Below are 26,480 nucleotides of genomic sequence, written 5' to 3'. Positions count from 1 at the left end.
CTGAGGAACAATATAAAGAACCTATAAAACTATATTCATCAATAATGAATATGCATGATTGCTAGCTCCTAAATCACTTGAGCTCTATCAATTTCCACCACTTAGTGAACGCAAGCATTGTTGTGTTAAGTTTACATGATCTTCACAACTACTTTATGAAATAAGCAATGCTGTGCCCAGGTTATAAATAAAATACCTAAGGCTCACTGAAGTTAAATAGCAGAGACAAGATATAAACCCAGGTCTGTCTTTTCAGCTCCACAGTCTATCTGCTAGAACTTCTAAAAATCTTTAAGCAATATTTGAATGCCTTGAGATTTTAACTAAGAATGTAATTGCATATTCTTGTAATAAATGGTTGCTTGCTATGGATAATTTTATGTCATGAACATTTAAAAAAAGGTGAGGAGAAGTAAAGGGTATAAGTTTATCTTGTAAACTGGAAATGTTGATGAAAAACAAAAATGAAGCTAATGCTACTAAAGTATGTCTCCCAATATTCCAATAATTTCAACATTGAGGAAGCATAGACACTATCAAAAATTTCTGGGTCACACAAAAAGATCTCCTATATACTAAATACTTTCAGGGGAAAAAAAGCCTCTACCCTTGCATGCATACTCAGCAACCTCTAATAATATTCTTGAAGAATATAATCTCATCTATAATAATATCAGATAAACACTTCCTTCAACATTAAGAATTGAAATGAACCCTATTGAACTCCACTATAAAGGCCTGAAGATGTGCTAAATGATTCTAAAAACATTTCCTGGAAAATGTGACATAAATATAGTCTTTTGTTCCCCTAAAAGAAGCTGACTTTTAATAAAGAAATTCTGTTTTATATATATATATATGTGTGTGTGTGTGTGTGTGTGTGTGTATATGTATATATATACACACACATGTATATATGTATGTTTGTGTATGAGTGTATCAGTAAACTTCAAGCTTCATAGAAGTACATAGTAATTTTTATTTTTAAGGCCTGTGGACAGAAAAACATCAAAAAATCCACCTCATATCTTTTCACTTTAGCAAGAAATATACAATCTGAGTAATCATTAAAATTTATATAGCTTAAATTTTACATTTTGAGCAGCTGGAGGGGAAAAATGTGAAAAGAAGAAGAAAAAAAAAACTAGAGATACTATGGAGCAAAGAGAATGAGTTAGAGATGCAGAAAAAAATTCACCTAGGTAGTGGGGAATAAATTGCTCCCATTATCTACTCATTTATTTGGCTTCTGGTTGCTGAATATGTTACAAATAACATTTGAAATGTTAATTTGAAAAATATCTTTTATGATTTAAGAAATCACATACTGCTTTAATTTCAAAGATAAAAGTTAATTTTTGAAATAATGTTTATTTTCACTGAATTAGGGATCTTTTAGACAGAACTGATGTCTTTGGTTTTAAGACACATTTTAAAACATTTTAACATCTCTAAAAATCAATCGATGTGTTAGATAATTGGCAGCATTTTATCTTCTTATAGCTATATAATAAAATAATGGTACATTGTATACACTATATGATATCTCATGTTCTATGACATAAAAAGGACAGGTGCTATTGGATACTTTGGAAAATTTGAAATTTAATAGTATTCATCAATTAATAAGCAGGTTTATTTATACAGACTAAAAGTGATTCATTCTTGTTTTCTTTTCTCCTCAGGAAAAAAAACATGAAAACTATACACCATACAGTTATAAAAATGATTAATAATTATTTACTGTTAAATATTCAATCCTTACATACATGATGAGAAAGAACATATATATACAGTTACTTCAAAATTTACAGAAATTGCAAAGTTAACCCATGGCAATGGGGGAGAAGTATGTAATAGACTAAAAATCAATTTGAAAGCTAGAAGGAGAATAAAATATTGGGTAAAAGTAGATTAACTTCTATTTTGTTACAATAAAAACATAGTTAATTTTGCAAATTTATATTTGCCATTTCAGATATAATGATATTTGTGTTGGATATACAAAGAGCCCATGTTTTAGCTGTCAGTTAATTTTGAGGACTTATTTTATGCAAAACAATACATACATTTAACCATTATGCATTTTTCAGAAGAATTAATGGATTATTGAGAATATTACCTTTTAAAATTTATGTATGTTAATATATCCATTTTTTTAATCATTACTGACAGCTACCTGGCAGAGATGAAAGTCTTACAAAAAAAAAATAAATAAAGTAAAAACTAAAAAAAAAAATTGACTAACAAATTAAGGTAGAAAAAAATTTACAGGATATTAAGTTATATGGTAGGTTGTTAACTTACATACTACTGGTCAAAGTTTGAATTGGTATAGCCTTTTTAGAGACAATACTTGCCAGCTATCTACCAAAATTAGAAATGGTATGTGCAGTACATGTTTAAGTAAACATGATTTATATGTTTATTTTGTGCAATATATATTTATTAAGACACTGTGATAGAAAGGATTCACTGAAGAGACTGGTTTAATGAAGTAGAGCTACATGTGGCATCATTCACTACTCAGTGATTAAAAGACAGATTGGTTGGTTTGTAAGCACTAATACAGAAAGATTCAAGATAAATGGGAAAAGAACAAGCTGAATAGTATGACATTATAAGTATATTTATTTTAGAAATCAAGAAGGATGTAAATATGTTCGAATGTATGTCTGAATATGTGTGTACACATTCTAGAGAGTTTTTTTAAAAAACCCTCCTAATGATTCCACTAATGAGGAAGAGTAAGTGTCTTTTGTTTTACAGCATTCTGTTCTATGAGCTTTTTTCATAGATACTTTGTTTTAAAATAAAAACAAATATGCCAATATTATGGTGGTGTTTACAATAAATAGAAATAAATATTTCAGGCATTTCCTCCAGATTTTGATGTTTATTTATAGAGAAAGTAAATTTATGTTAGTCTTTTAAAGTAATTTTTCTTTACTAAACCTTTGTTTTACATTCTTATGTCTTTACATGTAAATAAAAGCTTGCAAATAAAAGTTATCTATACATGTTTCTATGTTCTATGTTAAAAGCCTTCACATTTGTAAACAGTAACTAAATGCCATATCAGAACTATTTTATTTTATTCAGCCTTCTCTGTGTTATATGTAGCATGGCTTTGTCTTGATAATTTATGCATAATTTTGAATCATGAATATATCTTAGGTTATTATGAGCACTTTCAGTTTGATAAATGATACATTCTGGTGATATTAAAATACTTTTTCATATAGTTCTATTAATTGAGCATTTTGAAAATATATACTATATCCAGACTATAGGAGAACCCAAACTAAAAGACTGGTTTACTTACCAGTAATTGGAGTTCTCTGACTGAAAATTTATTCCACAGATCCACATATTTTGGAGTAATTCTCATGTACCACCTCAAGGAATCGGGAGCTGTTAAAAGGAGAATTTCCAGAAGGTTGGCACGACCTTAAGGCAAGTGCCAAGTGCTGGTTGATTCCCTTTCTGTGCAAGCCTTAATAGCTTAACACCCACATTTGTAATTCTAAACACATGGGATAGGATGTGTTTATAAGTATGGCTCTTGAAAAATTACCTAAATCAAAGAACTCCAGTTACCAGTGGGACTCCTTATTTTCTCATTTATTCTAACACAAATATCTATTATTTAGAAACTGAGAATAGTGTCATTCATTCCTAAGTATAAAAATGTAAAAAATATGTTTAGCATAATTTTTAGTATAATTAGCACAGTGTTACGTACATTACATTTCTTACCTTGAGCCTGCAGTTTTCTTAGCAATTTGGCATCTGTGTTATCTAGGAATTCTGCACTGCCAACATTTGGAGGTCGACCCTTCCTACGTTTCATCCTGGATTCTTCTCTTGCTCGCTGTCTATCTGGATTTGGTGGTCTTCCTCTACGACCTTCCATTGCCCTGATTCGAGGAATGACATCCTCTTCTTTCAAAAGACACCACTGCATTCCCTTTTAATTAACATTTAATAGAAATAATATATTACAAATACAATAAAAATGAGATATCAATATGTCAGAAAATTCTAGGTAAATATTTTGAAATTTATAAAGCTTATACACATTTTAGCAATTTTATTTTTTAAAGTAAATTTAGATTTATAATTATGACTTTGGCATGGTTTTAGTATTCCTACTTAAATAACAATCTTTATTAATTAATGTATACATTTGCATCTGTATCTGTAAACATAGAGAAATATATCCTTTTTCTCCCCTTTTCCAAGTCCTGGGGATTGGATTCAGAGCCTCACACATACTAGGTAAGTACTCTACCAATGAACTACATCCTGAGACCTTTAAATTGCCCATGCTGACTTCAAACTTGTAACCCTCCTGCCTCAGCTTTCCCAGCAGCTGGGCTTACAGGCATGTTTCACTAGGCCTGGCTTAGAGGTATACCTTAATCACCTTTTCTGAATTATAACAACCATAAAGTTGACAGATATTTGAAAATATTAGTGATGACCACCCTTGGATTGTTCTTTTGGGTAATCAGTTCAAACAAAAGCTACCCCCAAAATAGATGAATGTTCTCTTTACAGGAATATTATAGCTAATAAATGAAGACAGGAAATAAGAGAATATAAACATTTTGTAATACTTAATGAATTAATGTATCCAAACATTGAACTTGAATGGATGCTTATCACCCAAAAGAGAGACAACCAGACCATGTTAGCCTCCTAATGAAGGCTCACACTATCATCTATAAAGTCTTACCCCTAAAATCAAAACTGCATTTGATCAAGCCTCTAGATTTAATTACTATAAGTTTAAAGAAAGACAACTGAGAGATATCTTTTACACTAACTATACAGCAAATTCTACAAATGACCTAATTTCTTCAACAAGTAAATTATGAGAAGAAAAAGATCTGTGGGAAGATTAAATTAAAAGATGTACTAAACAATTCCAATATGTGGACCTTACTTAGATATTGATTCAAATAAACAAACTGTTAGGAAAATTTTAACAAAACGATTGAAAATTTTAATAATGACATTTGATGATATCAAGAAATTATTAGTCATGTGTTAATGAAAGGAATATTGTTCTGAGAAATATGTCCATAGGTGATTTGGTCATTGAGTAAAATATACATAAACATATGGTATAACTATACATCTAAGGCATATGATATATACAAGCTTATACATATGACATAAGCTTGATATAAATGTACATGTGTGTGGGTATGTGTGTGTAGCATATTGTTTCTGGGGCCACAATGAACAAAATAACACAAAATTAAATCAAGAATAAGAGAAAATGATGCAATTAAGAGGTGAGGTAAAAATGATATGTGTAAGGGTGTCAGTGAAACAAGGGATAATATATTACATTAAATCTTTTTATAAGCAGGAGTATTCTATAAAATGACAATAAAAAGTATAGTAAATGCTCACCAGTAACACAATAATATATTATTCTATTAATATTATGCATTTTGTACAATTGTATGTGTCATTCTTTCAAATGATTGGCAGCACAAGTTTGTTTGCATCATCACCACCACAAATGCATGAGTAATGAGTTATGCTCTAATGTTATAATGGCTACAATGCTACTAGGTGAGAGAAATTTTTCAGCTCCATTATAATCTTATGGGACCACTGCAGGACTGGTGGTCCACTGATTGGAAACATGGTTATTTGGCACATGACTATATTTCAAAGCATGATAATGATACTGTGGTTATGTATGAAAAAAAAGAGTCCTTATCTTTAGAAATAAAAATGAAAAATTAACAGATAAGATGTATGATTTGCTTCACAAAAAAGACCTTGAACAGCCAAAGCAATCCAGAATAAAAAGAACAATGCTGGATGCATCATAATACCTGGTATTAAAATATACAACAGAAGCATAATTACAAAAACAGCATGGCATTGACATAAAAACAGACATGTCCTAAAGGTATAGACTAAAGGACCCAGGAATAAACCCACTTATCTATAGTCATCCAATTTTCACAAAGGTGCCAAAAACATAGTTTGGAGACATGACGGCCTCTTCAACAAATGGTGCAAGAAAAATGGGATATCCACGTGTAGAATATTGAAACTAGATTGCTCTCACCCTATATAAAAATCAACTCAAAATGGATCAAATACTTTAATGTAAGATCTGGAGGAAAACAGGGGAAACGCTTCAAAATACTGGCACAGGCAACTATTTTGCTCAGGAAATAAAAGTAAGAATTGACAAATGGGATTACATAAAATTAAAAAGCTTTTGCACAGTGAAGGAAACAACAGAATGAAGAGAAAATCTACAGAATGGGAGAAAGTCTTTACTAGCTACATATCTGACAGAGGATTAATACCCAGAATATATATTAAAAAAAAAAAACTTCAAAAAGTTAACAAGAACTATTAATAACAACCAATACATAAGCAAATGATATGAACAGAGAATTCTCAAAAGAACAAGTGCAAATGACCAAAAGTTATTTAAAAAAATGTTCAATGGCTTAGACCACCAGGGAAATGTGAATTAAAACTTCACTGAGATTCCATTTCATCTCAGTAAGAATACTGATTATTAAAAAAAAAAAAAGTAACAAATGTAGGACAGGAGAATGAAGGAAAATAGCCAGGTGCAGCATTGCACGCCTGTAATCCCAGTGGCTCTGGAGGCTGAGGCAGGAGGATTAAAAGTTCAAAGCCAGCCTCAGCAAAATCGAGGTGCTAAGCAACTCAGTGAGACCCTCTCTCTAAATAAATTACAAAATAGGGCTGGGGATACAGCTCAGTGGTTCACTGCTCTTGAGTTCAATCCCTAGTACCCCTGCCTGCCAAAGAAAGGAAATCCTCACTCTGTTGATGGGAACGATAATTACTATAGTCACTATAGAAAACAATGTGAAGGTTCCTAAAAAAAACTAAAAATAGATCTACTACATAGATCTATAACACTCCTGGGGAAATGAAGTCAGCACCCAAAAGAGATACTCACATGCCCATGTTTATTATGGCAATATTCACAATAGCTAAGGTATAGAATCAATTTAGTTGCTCCTCAAAAGATAAACAGATTAAAAAATATATGGTACATATACAGAATGGAGTATTATTTAGCCAGAAAGAAGAATAAAATAATTTCATTTGCAGGAAGATGGATGAAATTGGAGGTTATCACAATAAGCAAAATTAGCCAGACAGAAAGTATTGGGCCAGGCACTGTGGCACACATTTATAATCTTAGCTACTTGGGAGGCTTAGGCAGGAGGATCACAAGTTCAAGGCTAGCCTCAACAACTTAGCAATACCCTCAGCAACTTAGAGAGATCCTGTCTCAAAATAAAAAACACTTGAGATGTAGCTCAGTAGTAAAACACCCCTGGGTTCAATCCCTAGTTAAAAAAAAAAGTAATACATGTTTCTTCTTATATGTGGAAACCCCAAAAAACAAAAAAAAAAAAGAGAAAGATAACTGGAAATAGAAGACAACCTAAGGGAAGAGAATAGGGTAAAAGAGGGTGATAGGGAGGGTGGATACCATCAAATAATGACACATGCATGTATGGAAATACATCACACAGCGAAACACATTAACTGTACAATTAATATGATTGAAAATATAAGTAAAATTGAAAACAACAAAGATTTTTCTTTAACAAATTTTTAAAGTGGAGAAGGAGATAGGGCTATTTGTAAAATAATATTCAGCATAATGACAAATAGTAAAGCTGATGATAAATACATGGTATATTATTCTATGTACTTTTGTGCATATTTGAGGTTTCTCTTTATCCTCTGCCTTCTGGAGCACACACAACAACAAAATACAGCTGTACTCTAAAAATAATTCAACTTAGTGCTAAACACAATCTGAGTCAGGTTTTCAAATATCCTGTATATGTTAATCAAAATAAAAATATATGTTTCATTACCTCACTTACAGTCTTTATTTTAAATAATGTGTTCAGATACAGAAGAGGTACCCTTTTAAATAACTGACTTCTTATTTCTTAACTTTTCTTTTTAAAGAGTGAATTCCTTTAGTGTATATTTAAGAAGAAATTTAAATGTACTTTTCTCTTAAAAGAACCTTAAAGTAGGAATTTTTCTTAAACATTGGGAGCAATTTAAAATAATCAAAAGTTCTTGAGTTTTATTTTATGTGATGATTACTAACCTTAGGCAAAGAATCAATCTATCTATCTATATCTTAGTTAAAAGTTACTAAAAATACAAATACTATTACTTGCTACCACAATGGAAAAGAGTTAATAAACCTATATTCTAAGTACTATATTTTGTTTCAGGCATTTGAGTACATTCTATATCTTAATCTTCACAACTTTCCTAACTAATACAGTAGGTTTTATTGACCTTGTATTACAATAGAAAGAATTCAAGCCCAATGAGGTACACAGACAGCAAGAAACAGAACTGTGATTCAAATCCAAAAGTGTCTCATTCTGATACTACATGCTCTTGTACTACATGTACAAGATGTACAAAGATGTTACAAAGCTGTTATTATACTCGATAAGTGACTGATCAAAATATTCTGTCTTGAAAGCACAGCCAAGATTATATCTAGAAAAGACTGTCAGAAAAAATTTAATGCATATAGTCCACATCTATGTGCATAAATTAAACCTATATTAACTCTATTCAGTAATTTTTTTAATATTTATTTTTTAGAAGTAGTTGAACACAGTACCTTTATTTTATTTATTTATTTTTATGTGGTGCTGAGGATCGAACCCAGGGCCTTGCACGTGCTAGATGAGCGCTCTACCACTGAGCCACAATCCCAGCCCTTCCCTTCAGTAATTCTCATGCTAAAATTTTTTTTTAAAAATTATGAAAATTTTTTTCTAAGTATTCAAATGAAGTAAATAGGTTCAACAGTTGTATCAAGTGCAAAGAAAACCTTTGGAACAGTTTTATGATAGGGCAAGTCATGTTCACCAGCAAGGGAAGCTTTTAATTAGTTTAGGTTTTCATTTTCTATTGTGCTCTTAGAAATCAAGGCTGCATGTACCACATTACTTGAAAAATATATTGGTAACATAGAAAAGAGAGAGGCTCATAAAAGAATCTGTAAACAAATCTGCATTAAGAATTAGAAAATTCATTTCAGACCAAGATTTAAAGAGTTTTATCAACTTTTCTTTTCCACATACAGTTTTCACATAGTTATTTAACTAGGAAAATATATTTGTTTCAAAAAGTGGTAGTATATGTGGGTGCCCAAAACTTACCAACAAACATAGTGATATTATTATTTACACTTTTGCCGTTGGTATTTAGAAAGTAAATACTTTCTAAAGGGATTGCATATACTAGATTGCATGTGATGTCCCCTAAATTCTGGATTTCAGAAAATGAGAAAAGGATGGCATGGAAAACCTAACTTCATACTATAACCTCAATTCACTCAAGAGCCAAATAATTGTGAGGAAAAGTGAATATACTTTATCACTTGACTTATATGCTACTAGCTTTTTGGGTCAGAAATTGTATATTTAAAAAGTTAATTATTTTTCTTAATTTCTAAGATGTAAAACAGTAAATGTTTCTTGGAAATTATCTTTCCTAAGATTTAAAAGATATAGATAGGAGCTGGGCATAGTGGTGCACACTTGTAAACCTAGCATCTTAGGAGGCTGAAGCAGTGGGATCACAAATTCAAAGCCAGTCTTGGCAATTTAGGCCCTAAGCAACTTAGTGAAGACCCTGCCTCAAAACAAAAATATAAAAAGGTTTGGGGGTTTGCCCCTGGGTTAAATCCTGGGTACAAATAAATAAATAAATAAAATATAAAAAATAAAAGATACAGATAAAAAGAAAATAGAAGATTAATATGATGGAGATGGTAAGAGATCAAAGTTTTGTTATATTATTATAATTCCTCTTTCAAGAGTTGTTAATTTATAGCCTTAGAAAATAACACATTTGGGGGCTGGGAATGTGGCTCAAGCGGTAGCGCGCTCGCCTGGCATGTGCGGGGCGCTGGGTTCGATCCTCAGTACCACATAAAAATGAAATAAAGATGTTGTGTCCACCGAAAACTAATAAATAAATATTAAAAAAAGAGAAAATAACACATTCACTTGTATAAATACTTCAAAGACAAAAGAAAAAGACAAAAAGTGTTTTATTTCAGAAAACTGAATAAAATTGTCAAAGTAAAAAAGGAAAATGAGATAAATATATTATAGGATTGTAACATTATTTTAAAAAGTTTCCATTACTTAAATATTTGTTGAGGTACCTACTCTAAGGAAGGCATTACATTATCTAAAGGTGAGTTACAGAGTCCTTTCCCATACTGGAACAGTATTTTTAACAAGGACTGTAGGCTAAGACTATTCTAACGTAGGTAATTCAAGGACCACCCCATGATAAGTAATAAAATGGAAAAAGATTTAGAGGTTAGGACAGGAAGTCATCTCAATAGTCCCTGTAAAAATTATAAGGGTCTGAATTAGTGCATGGGAATTAGAGCTAGAAAGGGAGGAAATATATTGGTCTTTAGAGGGGAAAACAAACTTGAGTGGGATTGAAGATTGCCTGGATGTGAAGGAGGAAAGGTGACCAAGGTGTGCAGTAAATAATACGGAAAAAGGAAATGGTTGTGAGGTTTTCTTCCTGAACAAAGTTAAGTTACAGGATGGAGAATTATTTAGAAAAATTGGCAAATAAATTAGTTCTCTCTACTTTTGGCAAATAAATTAGTTTTCTCTCTACTTTTTAGGACTTAGAGCTTAAAATAAATAAAATATTTATTTTGAATGAACTCATTTAAAAATATTTTCAGCATTCAGAAATTCAAAAGAAAAGTCACTATGAAATTTTATTTCAATATGACTTTCCTGTTTCAATATTTCTATTTGCCTACAATAATGACATTCCAAAGTATAGGTGAACATTTCATGAGCAACTGGTTTGTTTTTACCTTTCTTTCAGACAATGAATTGCCTCATTGGGTTTCCCACATTCTATTCAAGCTAGAGTCAATCTGTGGTTTAGCAGCAATATGTTTAGGTCTTAACAGTTGTTCTCAAGTCTCATTCCTGCTTCAATTTTATATCCTAGGTTGTATTTTGCTTTTGTTACTCCCATTTTGTTTGATTTTGCAAACCTGTAAACTGATTTATTTTGAAGGTAAAGCAGTATATAAGTAAAGGGAGTAAACCAGTCTACCAAAAGGTAATATACTGATCTATTTGCCAAGTTACTGAGGATTTTCTAAAAGTTTTAGTGTCACTAAGACTTTGCTGCACCAATTTTAACGTGGATTTGCAATCCTGTGCTACTAAATGCTGATTTTCAAGTTTAATATCTAAGATAACTGGTATGTCTTAAATGTTCCATGTTATATAAGTGAATAGAAGGAACTCTCTTCTACTCTACTCATCCTTTTCTAAATCAGGACCTATGTTTACCCCAGTCCTTGCCTGTAGTACTAAAATAGCTATAGTGTATGTTTTAAATCTAGATTGAGATATTTGTTCTGACAATTTTAGGTGTTAGTTATTCAGAGAATTGATTATTTACCAAACTGATTTTTGGGTATATGATTTTCAGTAAATTTAACCACAGCTTTAGTAAAGGAAGTTTTTACCTTTCTCTGAAAGTTTACTTTAAGAATCCTTTACTTTCAAGTAGTTTACATAAAACTTTCAGAATGTCATACTAAAAGGGAATGGACTTACAGGCATCCTATAGTATTTGCATTTACATTACAGATGAGAGAACTAAGTAGGTTTCAGTTTTTCAAAGCAACATAGGATGCTGAATTTCCCTGAAAAAATCTAAGAAATCTTAGGGCATGAGCAAAGCAAGGGCATCAAATATTTCTGACAGTATTTGGCATTTCATATTTTCAGAAAAACAGTAATATAAAAAGTCAGAATTTGTTGGATTTCCTTACGTCTCTCTTTTAGTTTAGTATTGTGTCTATTTTTAGTCACTTGACAGTTCAGAGGTAGGTAGTGAGTGCTTGATACACTATACTTAATAGCATTAGAATTAGTAATCTACTTTAGTCATATAGCTTCTTAACACTACATACTATTTTGAATATCACTTCAAAAATGTGAAAGAATAATAGCTGTCTCTAGTGGGGGAGGGGTATCATCTATTAGAAACAGTTGAGAAAGATGTGGTTTGAAACAACTGCTTCCATAAGGCTGACTTCACTATCTAGTTACTCACAGTAGGTTACCTTCTGAGAGTGATAACTTTCAATATTTCCTCTTCAGCTCCACACTTGGACTTGTCTAGCCACAAAAATCCTACCTGGTAAATCAATGACATAAATTTCTAGACTTTTAGACTTCTGGTACTGATCCTTCATGTTCTCAGTGTCCAAATGTGCCCACAGCTATGTTGCACGAGGTGTGACAGTTAACAGCAAAGAACTCTGGTTGTTGACTCCCAATCTTTTGTTCTTAATTTGAAATAATTACCAGCATTACAATTGTGCCAGAGATTGTGTGTTGACTAACTTATTGTGAAGTTTCCTCTTACATTTAATTAACAAAATCTTAATTTTAGCTGGTCAGCATCAGAATAAATTGTCCAGAACAGGGTGCTCTAAACCAATGATCATAACTTCTATTTTTCTTTAGTCTCTCCAGTAACAGTGATTTTTATTCAACTTCTGGCTTTCAACTTTTCTGCAGTAAAAAATAAGTTCACAATTTCTCTTATGGAAAAAATGCCTTCAGACAACATTTATTTGAGGGAAAAATGCCTGCCACGTTAAATATATTTGCCATAAACATTTATTAACTAAATGACTATGAAAAAAGGCTCTTTTCAGAAAGAACTACACTTTATTTTCCATATGGCATTATACCATTTGAAGAATGCTTTTTCCCCCCAAATATAACATCTTAAATAGAAAAAAAAAGCAATGATTTCAGCATTATTTTTAATTGTTTCATCTTTGTATCTTCCTTTGCATTTTTGGACTGAGTGATTAGATATTCAACACTTGAAATGCTTCTGAAATTCCCAGGTGTTTTTTTTTTAAATGATCATAAATGTAATATTTGTGCTTAAATGTTTTTTTCTATAATTCACAAAAAATGTTTTTTAGTAGATCATTATATATTTTAAAATAATCTCTGTTACTTATAATTGAAACTTTCATATATTCTGAGGAAAATGTGAATAACTTTTATTTTAGCATTATATTTAGTTAAACAAAAAAACTATGTTTTACCAAAATCTAACTTGACCTTACTTTCTATTATTCTGACAATAAACTAAAATAAAATAAATGACAAGCATTAGGTTCAACAAGTTCTATATAATGTAACAGAACAGAAATCTGTTAAAAAGGAAAAAAAAAACTCTTGGGCTGTGGATATAGCTCAGTTGGTAGAATGCTTTCCTCGCAGCACCACACCAAAAAAAAAAAAAAAAAAAAAGAAAGAAAGAAATTACAGGATACCTAATTAAAGTAACTAAATAATAAAGAAAATAATTTTAAAAAAACCTCTTTATCTTATCTTATACCCTTTTCTAAACTAAAGAGGCTAAAACAGCCCACAGAACTTCATTAGAAGGTAGCTAGCCAGTATAGCACAGACTTACAGACAACATTACTATTTGTTTCATGATGTTTATCACCCCTAAAGTTAAGGTAGTAAGAAGTGTTTGATATCTATCAGTAGATGCTGAGAGGTGGCTGATTCTACAAATCTCTGACCATACTTGTGGACTGAAATAAATAAAACTGATAATGAATAGATTAAAGGCTTTTTACCCCCATATCTTAATTACTCAATTCACTTCAAATTAAGGGCTTCTTTTTTCTTTTTAGAGGTAATCATTAGATTGTTGTTCTTTGGGTAAGAATGAATTCACTTAAATGTCAATAAATGAGTTATCATACATATCACTATTTCTTTTTTTTCTATATCTTGTTTTATTTATTTTCTTATATAGTGCTGAGGATCGAACCCAGTGCCTTATGCATGCAAGGCAAGCGCTCAACAATTGAGCTACAAACCCCAGCCCTTAGTCACTATTTTCAACAAATGTTTATTGCTAAAAATTCGTATTTAATTATTATCTTAATATCAGAAACATTAAATAAAAAATGATTAATTTATACAAAATAATCATCATTCTCCATTGCAGGTATTTACCTTCTAGGAGAAATTATCTCCGTAGTTTCATCTATAAAATATAAAGCTTTGAAAGACCACTGATGCAATTTTTGAAAAGCTTCAATTAAAACTAGAACCTGCAGAACTAATAATTTTTAATGGTATATTTTAAGAGAAGAAAGAAAAACATGATGGTGAAAACATATTTACAAGTAAAATATTTTATCTGGAGACTGATTTAAAATGCTAATAGGGCTAGGATTTGGCTCAGAGATAGAGCACTCGCCTAGCATGGGCGGGACCCGGGTTCGATCCTCAGCACCATATAAAAATAAAGGCATTGTGTTGTGTCCATCTACACCTAAAAAATATATATTTAAAAAAATAAAAGTAAAAAAAAAAATAAAATGCTATAAATAAATTAAGCTGTTGACAGTGGAGCATGGCAGGCTGAAGCAGATTGATCACAAGTTCAAAGCCAGCATTGGCAACTCAGGAAGACCTTCTTAAAAATAATATTTTTATAAGGGTAGAGATGTAGCTCAGTGGTAGAGCGCCTGCCAAGCATGTACCAGGACCTAGATGCTATAGTCCCAGGATGGTGAAAACCAACAAACAAGAGTACTAATGAATATGTAAAAAAAACATATCATTTCCTATCACTCAATGGATATATAAAGCCTGGAACATTTGCGATCATTATTTACAATTTCCAACCACAAATTCTAAGCTTTATTTGAATTACAACCTGGAGAAGTATTATTTTTAAAAGATATTGTTTTTTACATTAAATACTTAATACAAAAAAATTTCAGAAAACAAAATACAAAAGAACATAAAAAGCAAAACAAAAAAATCCACTCTACTGTCAAATATTACACGCATTTTTAAAGTTTTGACACATTTCCTTTTGATCTTTTGGTATGTACAATTTTGCTTTTTGATACATTTTTAGCCATTAAATCACTAATAAAATGTGTATAAAGTTAGATACATTATAAATACATATAATTATCACTGCATGGTAGTATTTCATTTGTGCCAAACTATATTGTAGATATTGTGCAGAATTTAAACTGATCAAAATAATTTCATATGATTACTCAAACAAAAATATGTAACCAATTTTTACATAATTATACACATATCTAATTAATCATATGCTTATCTATACAAATGAAAGAAGTGCATATGGCTCTACAACTATACACTTCTCTAATTAATTTTCTAAAACACCTATTTAGATTACTTACCTGTTCTCTAAAAGTATCCTGAAATGAATCCAACTCACTCATTTATTTTAACTAAGAGAAGTGCTTTCAAAATTGCTAATATTTCCTCCTAGCACTCTGTGGAAATGTTGACAGCTGAACATATTATGATTTTAGTAATTCATCATATTTTGTTGATTGGAATTGATTTTAACAGACAATATGCATTTGAACAACACTGATTATGTTTAATAAAAAGTGAATGAATGTCAAAGAACATTCTGCTTTGGGTAATAAGGCTTTATAGATTAAGTCTAATTATCACTGATACAAAACTAAAAATCCTTTATATATTGAATAGCAATTAGCTTTACTCTTAGAGCAAAAATCTAGTGAATTTAAAAACATAAAATATCTTTGGCATAAATAAGTGAGGAGCTTATAATATGAACCAAAGATTAAAAATAAGAATTAAAAAAATTATTACCTTATGTTTTCTGACTAAAAACCTGATCCTATACATATGGATGAGTAAAATAGCACTGTGGTTGGTGCTATTTGGTGGTTGGTGGCAGTTTTAGTCTAAATCGTTGTTGTTGTTGTGTGTTAACAAGTAAAAAGAAAAATGAAAAAAAATCACATAATATATTTTTATAAAAAAGTTAAACCTGAGGTAAATACATTTTTGTATATTAGAACTACCAATAAAGAGTCAAATAGATCTGCAAACAATTTGTTCCTTAAAAAGTCATGGACAACAATGGCAGAAAATAGGTTACATGATGTATATGAAAGCATATTTTTTAGAACCTTGAGTTCTTTTTAAGACCATGTATCCTTAGAAAATCCCTAAGTCTTTTAAAATTACAGAATGGGAAAGTCTTTTCTACTTCTCTCTCTATAAAATCACTGGGTAAGAGAGGATTGAAAAGTCTTCCTATTCACAAAGAAAATACTCAATGCCAGAAAAAAATTTCTTTCTGTAGATTATAATGTGTCGAAAGAAAGGTTCAATGAAGAAAGCAAATATTGGGCTGGGGCTATAACTCAGTGGTAGAGCACCTGCCTCACATGTGAGAGGCACCGGTTTTGATCCTCAGCACCAAATAAAAATGAAAAAAGATGTTGTGTTCATCTACAACTAAAAGAATATATATGCGTGTGTGTATGTATATATATAATTAAAGAAACAAATATCACCTTCAGTTGGCTGACCATTTTAACCTTTTTGAAACATTTTCATGCATATGATCTAATTTTAACATTGCCATAATTCTAGGAGGCAAGTGTAATTATTATTCTATTTGGCATATAAATAAATTAAAGGAGAACAGGGTATTATTTTATTACTGTTGTTCAGAATCACAAAACTATTTTATGGATTAACAAGAATCTAGGTCTCATCCCTCCTTAAAAGGGGACTCCTTTCAATGGAGATGATAATGTCAAAGGAAATAATAAGCATACAAAGCACAAGTAAGGAATAAAGGGAAAACATTAAAGGAAACACACAGGAAATGAGATCTTCTTAGAAGGTTCTTTTTGGTGACTGATAGGTTGTATACTTCAAGCTCAAAGGAAACTGTGATGATAAATGTGTGTAATTAATTTAAAATTCAGTTTCTGCAGAAACATAAAAATTTCACTTCCCTAATTTTAAGGATCCTTACTTTCAAATTACAAAACTTGTGAAAGTACATCACATGGTGTGACTTAATCAAGTGGAAATTTAATTTCTTTCCTTTCAAAAAACTAAAGCATATTTATCCTCTCTTGGACTCATTTACAATAATGTGATTTTCCTATATGCATTAGTTTAAAAATTTTTTTTGACCTTTTAGGAAGTAGTATATTTCTCCCTATATTTTACATTAACATGCAGTTACTTTTATGTCAGTATAAACTATAAAATTATTGACTGAATTAATAAACAGGAAAAAGTTTACTTAAATATGAAAAAGAAGTCTGTATGTCAAAGCTCCTTGTTACTGAAACAGAGTAAATTGAGGCCTTAGTGTTTACCACAAAGTTTTATATATAGCTATATTAATTAACTAACAAAAGGCAATGCTTTGACTAATTTCAGTAGTGAAATTTACTTCATTGAGGTTATGGTTACTACTTTTTGGTTCAAAGACTATACTTTTTAAAAAGTGGATACCTGCGGTCCATCTCTGGCTTCATAGAAGTCACCCACTCTTATTTTTGCACTGAAGCTGAAATTGTCCCTTGAGATATCCATTATTCCATTTCTGCTGAGATACTGAAAAAATCACATATTTTTCCACTTCAGGTTTTAATAATTACAACCCAGCTTTGATGTATAGCTAGCTTCAGGACACTAATGTTTTGTATATACTATCAAGGGGGCTTTGAATTTGTAGATCAACTTAGGTTAAGCATTTTAGACCCACACAAGAGAATATTTTGCATCAAAAAGTTTATGTGAGAAAGGAATGCACTTTTTCTTTGCATGAGCATGCTTAATATGCACCAAATATATGTTATTTGGTGAAAAATATGTACCTTTATTACTTCAGGGTACTGCCTAAGTTTCTTTCCACATGGAGCATAATATGCTACTTCTCCTTGAAGGCGCCCTCCAAAGTTTCTTATTCTTGTCTCTCTCTGCCAGCTACATATAACAGAAAGGAGGGTTATGACATACTTTACTTTTAACATAGCTTTCAAAAACTAAAAAAAAAAAAAAAAAAAGATATAAAGTATACATCTTCTTCAAATCATGAAAAATATAAAGAAAACAAAAATAAATCTCTAACCATAAAACTCAAATAATTTACTACTGAAACTATGTAGATTCAATTAAAAAATTAATCAAAGATTCAATTTACAAACATTAAACTCTATTACATTTTTTAGAAATCATAACTGGAATTAGTTTGAGCACTTAGACATTTTAGTTACATGTGTGAGAATATACAGAGTATATATTTACATCTGAAAAGCTTAAAGTGAGAAGAGTAAAGTAAATCTAGCTTTCTGTCATTTTGAGATCAAGTATATCCAATCTGAAACTTGTCATTTCTAATTAAACCATTTTAGCCAAACTCTGCTGGAGTCCCTCATTTTAAATATAGAAGCTTTCACTGTCCTTTAATTCTATCTTCACAAAATCTAACAATCTTAACTATATTCCTGTTCTCTACCTTATGACTTGTTCTTGGTTCTTTTTAAGACCGCATGATCCCACCCCTAACTCTATCATACTTTGGCACAGTATAGGTTTAATTTTAGTTTTCTGATATATTGTTTTGTTTGCCCTTTGCTCTGGCTCTTCTACTATAATACTATGCAGTATGTTAACTTTTTTTGGTAATAGTAGAGAATGAAAACACATACATCAAATATGCATAAATATATGGAGGAAAACAAAAAGAAAAACCTTATTTGCATACCCATATTCCAAAGGAATACGCAGTTCGCGTTCATCTGTAACTCTTCTTCTTTTGGAATTGCCTTTAAGAAAATTCAACTAGTTAATATAAAAGACTAATTTATATTGATGACAACTTTATGACAGTTTAGAAAATTTTCTTTAAAAACATTTTTAATGACTTGGAATATTAGTGTATTTCTGAAATTTATACATGATTTTTTAATGGTTTTCAACAAAACACATTATATAAGGCAGAAAATTTTTTTATCTAAATGACAGAATCACTAGTCTTACTCTCTGAAGAAAATATAGTCCAAGGTAAAAAAAACATAGCTTTCTTCCCATCTGTTATTAAGGGAATGGCTGAAGAAGTAGGCGGGATATAACAGAGGCTTCAGAAAACCTATTTATAGTTGTTTTCTTTGAAAATATGACTTTTCTGATGCTAAAAATTTTAACTAACTGGGTCATACATTTTAAGACAATTTTATGTCCATATACACCCATGACCAAAAACACAACTAGGCATTTTAATTAACCTATGTCACCAAACAAATAGAATTATGATTATATGTAAATTTTTTCAAAGACAAAGATGAAGATTCACAAATATAAATAAATTAATCTTAAATTAGTGGGATATCATAATGGTTTGTGGTAAATGAAAGTAAAACCAGAAATTGCGAAGAAGAGAGTGAAATGAGTTAAAAGAAAACAAAATATTTTACTCAGTAAATCTATATTTTCTTAGTTATTGAATTAGAATAGACAGTGGTTTGGGAATGTTAAATGTGGAGACTTTTAATAAAGACCTCTGAAGTTTATAAAAAGTAAAAAAAAATAAAGTACAAAAAAACAAAAGGATGTTAATGGAATAAGAATGTTACTAATAGAAGTGACACTGGCTACATGTTGGCAGAAACAGAATTGTCCAGGTGATATTTTTTATAAAGTATAAAAAATCCAATTATCATTTGATCACAAAAACAGAAAAGGATTCAATCAAGAACTGTCATTAATCAGATTCTTAAATTGAAAATATGGAAAAATTTAACATAGATCAGGTAATATCCTTTGAAAATACATGCTGACTTTCTTAGCCAACCTAAATAAAGTCTAGCCATAACATTTGATTCCAATGAGATCATCTCCAGACCACAGTGTAAATATAAATTCTTGCTATGGTTTGACTTCTACTTTACAATAATAAAAATAAACTGTAGGTACCAGAGTGTGGACTTGAAGTAAGTGTGGAAGAAGATGTGCCAAGAAAAGCAGGTGACTGGGATTCAGAACATAAGGCAGCAGGAGGAGAGCCTGGGGCTTTTCCTATGTGGAGGTTACGAGGTGTTGAGTGAGCTGTGAGACTGATGGAAGGGCTTTTGACAGAGGAAGTTGTTTTATTCAGTTTCAGTGAAGTTTTCTCTCCTTCAGTATCGCTATCTGATTCATCTTGGTCTTTATCATCATCATCTTCTTCTTCTGATCCTTCTGAATCTGATTCTGAATTACTATCTGATTCTGGGAAGTGAAAGAAGCACTTGGATATTATAACTAGATAATGACCAATAATTTGTACTTTGTATCCAAACAGATTAGTTCAGAGGAACCAGTATCTGTGATTGAGAATCCAAATAATCGATTTTCCCAAAGAATAAATGTAAAAATTATTATCTTATAAGCTATTAGAGAACAATGTATGGTAGGCATATAAAGCCTCAAGATTCTTCTAAAATTATCAGTTCTATTCAAGACTTGAAATAATTCTTCTTACATGACACTATTCACATGATGAGTTCTGTTTAATGGCTTAATTCTTAATGGCCATGATGGCTTCAAAATCACTTTTAAATAAAATGGGAAACTAAGGAGAAAGAGGAAATATAATTGACTTTCCAAAGTAAGAGATTCCAATGGCTTAAGAAGCGTACCAAGTCTATGTAAGGAAGATAAGTCTAGAACCACTATTATCCTTAATTTGGGATTTGGAGTAAAAGAAAACAGTTTTCTAGGAGAGATTCTTGGTTGCTTTTGCCTTTTTGGCAGTATATGATAGTTGCTGTTCTATAATTTAAGTCTTCCTAGTTATGCAATCCTATTCTTCCAGATATATAAAATCTATTATTGGATTAACTTTGATAAATATAGTACGTATACTTGGACTGTACCATAAAGATTTTGAGAACAACAGGACTGAGGAATTTTTTTTTAATTTTTTTATTCGTAGTCAGACACAATACCTTTGTTTTATTTATTTATTTCTATGTGGTGCTGAGGATCGAACCCAGGGCCCTGCGCGTGCTAGACTAGTGCTCTACCGCTAAGCCACAACCCCAGCCCTAGGACTGGGGAATTCTATGTGGTGTAATACTATCTGCCTAAATTGAGGTTCATTATAAAAGTTAATTTCTAAAAGTGATGAATATTGATATTCACTACCTATCGTGCATTATTATATCCATGTATTATAAGGAAGGATTATTCTTACTCTGAGAAGTAGTTTGTTTTTAACTTATACTTTAAATTGTATAATGGACTATATTTTTCTATTCTTATTGGCTGCTACAGAATTTATAGTTAAATAACTGAATTACCAGTAACAAATCCACAGATTATGTAATATGCATTTCACTGAATTTAAAATTTTACTTTTTATTTTATATTTTTATAAACTAATCTCCATCCCCTCAAAAAAACAAACTAGAAAATGAATCAAAATTAAACTAAGGAGTCACTCCATAATCCCTTATGTTATTTAATGAATTCTATGCTATTGATGGACATTCATAGAGATTTTGATTTTTTTTTTTACTTTCTGAATGATTGTAACTAAAATTACACCTTTGTTCAAAATATGTAGTGACATATTTTAACAAGTAGCAGAAGAGATGGAAAAAAAGAGTGAAGTCCTGAGTGAAATGAAAATTAAGCAAGCTGATGAAATTGTTTAATTCATGCATCATTTATATTCACTTTAAAATTATTAATTGTTAATGTCAGATGAACAAGATGAGAATTTAAATTAAAATTTCCAATATGAATTACACTTGTATTTTACCAGCTCATTATAGAAATGCACAGAGCTATATGAAACAAAATGAATGAGAATGATATCAAGTCGTTGAATTAAGATCTTTAAAATGTTTTAGTTCACATAGAACTAGAGAACTACTTTAAAATTTAAAACGGAAAATAACCTGATTGACTGTCATCAGAGTCATCATCTTCATCATCTTCCTCATCTTCTTCCTCATCATCTTCCTCTTCATCCTCATTTGAATCTTCAGAATCTTTACTACTGGGAATGTCTGAATCTGTTCCTCTGAATTGTTCCACCAAAGATTTTGCAGGATGAGAGAGATGCTGTGGTTTTAATGTGTTTACATTATTGCTAACTGTTTTTTCCTTCCCTTGATTATGCAATATAGAAGAGGCAGAGGGAATTACAGGTGTCAGATTGCCTGGGGTTCTTCTCCCACTTGTACTCAAATTTACAGGTGAGGAAAAAGGGGTGCTGCTACTTGCAGTAGCAATATTTTCATTCATCTTACTCTGTATTTTAGTTTTGGTAGTAAGTGCTAGAGGAGCTTCTTGAATGACACTTTGAATAACTCCATTTGGTTGGTGATTACCTAAAAGTGCATTTGTCAAGAATGGATTAGGGTGGTTGTTTTCTAATGTTTGTTTTGGATATGCTGGTGAGCTAGAGGTTGCTTTTGGATTTGACAAAGCTGCAATAACCTTCTTCAGGCTCTTAGATGACTCTTGTTTCTTTAACTGTGATGGGAATGTCTGTTTATGTTGTTCCTGTTGAAATATAAGTTAAAAAATAAATTAAGATATACTATAAAAATAAAGACTGCTTTTGTTTTCAAGATCTGAAAACAACTGCTCATATGCAAATATATATATATATATATATATATATATATATATATATATGCTGTAAAAGGAGTGGCAGTGATAACTAGGTTGGCTGCTGAACTATGATTAGACCTAATATATTTATTAAAACTTAGTTTTCCCCCTTGAAATATATATGCCGCTGACACCTCCTCTTTTCCTATCGTTCTCATTCTTACAATAATCCAAACCTGAAACCCTAAAATTATCTTTTCTTTTTTTCCAAGTTGGCCATATTACTATGGCTTTGGATTCTTTCATTAAAATTTGCTCAAATTTAAGCCATGCTATTATTTCTTCTCAACCAACTCTCAATATATGCCACATACCAATGCCAATTTCAACTTAGATTTTCTTATTTTATTAGTTTCATGGAGAACTCTCAAATTTATAAACTCTACATTTCAGTTTAATATTTAAATTGCTTCATAATTTAGGCACTAACATAACTTTCCAGTTGAATTGGACTATAAGCCAAGGCTTATGCCTATCATATTACTGCTCACACACTTGTATAACTATTTGGTCTATGAAAAATATTCTCCTTTTCTAAATTTCAGATGGATGAAATACTGTTCATATCTAACCCAAGAAGCTTTCCATGTTTGTGTCAACCTCCACCCGCCCCCCATCCCCTGCCAAAGCACACTTTGCCTCTGTTCTTTGGGCTTCTTTATTTCCTTATATCATATGTCATAGTACTTTTAGTATATATAGTATATGCCTGTATATGCCTTAAAAAGTCTAAAGAGACAAGTTTACATTTTTGATAAATTCCTTAGGGTAGAAACACTGTCATTTACGGTCTTTCAAAACATTACTTAGCCTCACCCTTAGTATGTATTCACAAAACAATTTCAGATTTCTGAATATATGATTTCTTGAGCAAAAAAAAAATCTTTTTTTTTTTTTTTTGGTACTGGGGATTGAACTCAGGGGCACTCAACCACTGAGCCACATCCCCAGCCCTTTTTTCTATTTTATTTAGTTACAGGGTCCCACTGAGTTGTTTAGGGCCTAGCTAAGTTGCTAAGGCTGGCTTTGAACTTGAATCCTCCTGCCTCAGCCTCCTGAGGTGCTGGGATTACAGGCATGCACCACTGCACTTGGCAAGAAAACATCTTTGAAGCAAAGATGTAAGATACTGGGGGCTTGTGGTGTAGCTTGATGGTAGAGTACTTGCATAGCATGCATGCACAGGCACCAGATTCAATCCCCAATACTATACAAAAAAAAGATATTCAGGTGGTGGAAATGGTGGTTCAGTGTCCTGTGGGATTTGCTTTAGAGTGTCTTAAGCACATTAGTATTAGAAAAAGTAAATAGCTTAGAAAAATAACTATTTTCTGAGGAAAATTAACCCATAAAACATATACCTATAAATAAGAAAAAAATTAGCTATTAGAATCTCCTTGAAAACAATAGTCATGTAAATTACATTAATATAATTAAAATAATGTATAAAAATAAACTAAATTAAAATTACTAAAATATTTAACAGAAATGAAGTTGAATTTTTTTAACCTCTGATAAAATTCTACATTGAAAATGACTGCTTTGAAGGAAAGATGGTGCAATGAGATGGACATCATTACCCTAGGTACATGTATGACTGCACATATGGTATGATGCTACATTGTGTATAACCAGAGAAATGAAAAGCTGTGTTGCAATTGTGTAAAATGAATCAAAATGCATTCTGCTGTCATATATACCTAATTAGAATAAATAATTAATTAAAAAGAAAAAGAAAATGATTGCTTTGAAATTAAAATCAGCAGTGTTGCCAGCATCACACTGGACCCCCCCTTGCATTCAAATCAGCAGATTTGTGATAGAATTTCACAAATGAAAATACAAATGAAATGTCACATAAAATGATTTATTAAATATTTTAAAGCAGCAGTACTAATAGTAAAGCAATTTCTGTATAAATTTCGTCACCTTATTTAATATTCTTACTTTATCAGTTTAGAAAATTAAGTTAACTCTTTAAGGCTGCCATTTTCATACCAAAGGCATTATTTCTCAAAGAGAAAGTATGTAATTAGTATTACTCAATTAATAGAATATGGAAAATTACACTAAATACTTGAATTTACCTTTTAAAAATATTTATTTTTTTTAATTGTAGTTGGACACAATGCCTTTATTTTATTTTTTTTTATTTTTATGTGGTGCTGAAGATTGAACCCAGGGCCTCACGTGTGCTAGGCGAGCACTCTACTGCTGAGCCACAACCCAGCTCAATGATTACCTTTTAGAAGGAATGTTATAGCAAAATTCTTAAAAAATACTTTTATATATATATACAATTTAAATTTTGGGCAGAAAAGTTAGTATATTTTAATCTCTTAGAACATAATTATCATGTAATCATTTTGTAGTTTAAAAGGTTGTAAATTCTCTTTCTAAGAACATAGGACCAAAAAAAGTCATGAAAACAAGTGTTTCCTTTACATTTTAATTTTCTGCAACTGTTCTGTGCTAAAATTTTAAAGAATTTCTTCCCATTTATTTATACCTATAGATTTTCTGTAACCAAAGATTATTGCACTTATCCCAGGATAGTTATCAGTTCCTGTTTTACAATATACATGATGTTCTTTGCAAGATTAGCGTGGTATGTAAAAAGAAGGAGGAGAGAGAATTGAGACCTGTATAGCAATAATTCTCTATGCTTTACAAGATCCATTTGGATGACAGTAGTACAGGAAGAGATAGGTATGAAGGTTTGTTCTACCTTTAAGCTCTTGCTTTTCCAGCCCCCACCTAAGTTAAAACTTGATTGAAATAAGACCTAACAAATTCCACTCTTGGGGCTGGGGATGTGGCTCAAGTGATAGCGTGCTCGACTAGCATGCATGAGGCACTGGGTTCTATTCTCAGCTCCACATAAAAACTAAGTGAAGATATTGTGTACACCTAGAACTAAAAAATAAATATTAAAAAAATTCCATTCTTGGTCTATGAATACATATACATATGCATGGTGCATATGTATTTATCTGAATCACATCTACAATGTAAAGGTGTGTAAAGGAGCCAATGATAAAATAACACATGAGAAAATTATCAACTACTGAGGAAGACAAACATGTACACAGTGGGTAACATGAAACAAATAAATTTTCATAAGAAATAAAGAAACTCTATGCTAGACTGCTATAGAGAGAAAGATAAACTTATAAAAGAAGCACTTATAAAATATCCTCTATCTCAATACAAGGCACTAATAAAGAGTAGAAAACATCATTTATAATTAAATCTAATGTGAATGTCCATTCACAAAATATTTTTCATTAAACACCATTATAATTTGAAATCTGTATTATACTCTCTAAATGATTTCTAGATAGAAAGAACATCAAGTTTTTTCATCAAAATTCACGGGTTAAATTCTTTCTGCCTTTAACTTGTTAATATGATGTTAACAAGTGATTTAACCTCTGAGCCTTCATTTCTTTACCTTACATGGTTTGGTAAAGATAAATTAAGGTCATATGTGCAACCACAAGACTGGGATCCAAACTGGAATAAAATGTACTCATGTTTGTATAAATAAGTCAAATTATATTCTATTGTCATATATAACTAAAAAGAACAAAAATAAAATCTTTTTAAAAGATCATATATACAAAACCTAGCTTTCCTACATTTATTAAGCAAGTATTTAATGACTTTCTACTAAGTAGTACATTTTATAAATATAAAATTCTTATTTGTAGAAACACTTTAGAAAACATTTGAAAAACTTAAGGAATCTATTGCAATACAAATAAATCATGATGTAGTTCCATAAATATGTTTACCTTTTTTCCTCAAATAGGACTGGGTATTGAACCAAGGACTTCACACAAACTA

At 30.9% G+C, this 26,480-nt stretch overlaps 1 protein-coding gene across 10 annotated transcripts in view; it reads right to left on the bottom strand.

The window, feature by feature from the left end:
- Baz2b (bromodomain adjacent to zinc finger domain 2B) overlaps window positions 1–26,480 on the bottom strand; it is a 351,303-nt gene that overhangs the window by 65,205 nt on the left and 259,618 nt on the right. For 6 of the 10 annotated variants that reach the window (XM_071619137.1, XM_071619140.1, XM_027937985.3 and 3 more), the window contains 6 exons: window positions 21,911–22,520; window positions 19,941–20,234; window positions 18,733–18,793; window positions 17,843–17,951; window positions 17,478–17,579; window positions 3,760–3,970 (listed from right to left, as the gene is read on the bottom strand). In XM_071619137.1, the coding sequence (XP_071475238.1) occupies window positions 3,760–3,970; window positions 17,478–17,579; window positions 17,843–17,951; window positions 18,733–18,793; window positions 19,941–20,234; window positions 21,911–22,520 (1,387 nt within the window). The remainder of the gene's footprint in view (window positions 1–3,759; window positions 3,971–17,477; window positions 17,580–17,842; window positions 17,952–18,732; window positions 18,794–19,940; window positions 20,235–21,910; window positions 22,521–26,480) is intronic. The other 4 variants (XM_071619138.1, XM_071619142.1, XM_071619139.1 and 1 more) reach the window with 1 other exon arrangement.

Source organism: Marmota flaviventris, chromosome 11 (genome assembly GCF_047511675.1).
Source record: "Marmota flaviventris isolate mMarFla1 chromosome 11, mMarFla1.hap1, whole genome shotgun sequence".
Classification (NCBI taxonomy): domain Eukaryota; kingdom Metazoa; phylum Chordata; class Mammalia; order Rodentia; family Sciuridae; genus Marmota; species Marmota flaviventris.
This window is presented reverse-complemented; position numbering and strand designations above follow the sequence as displayed.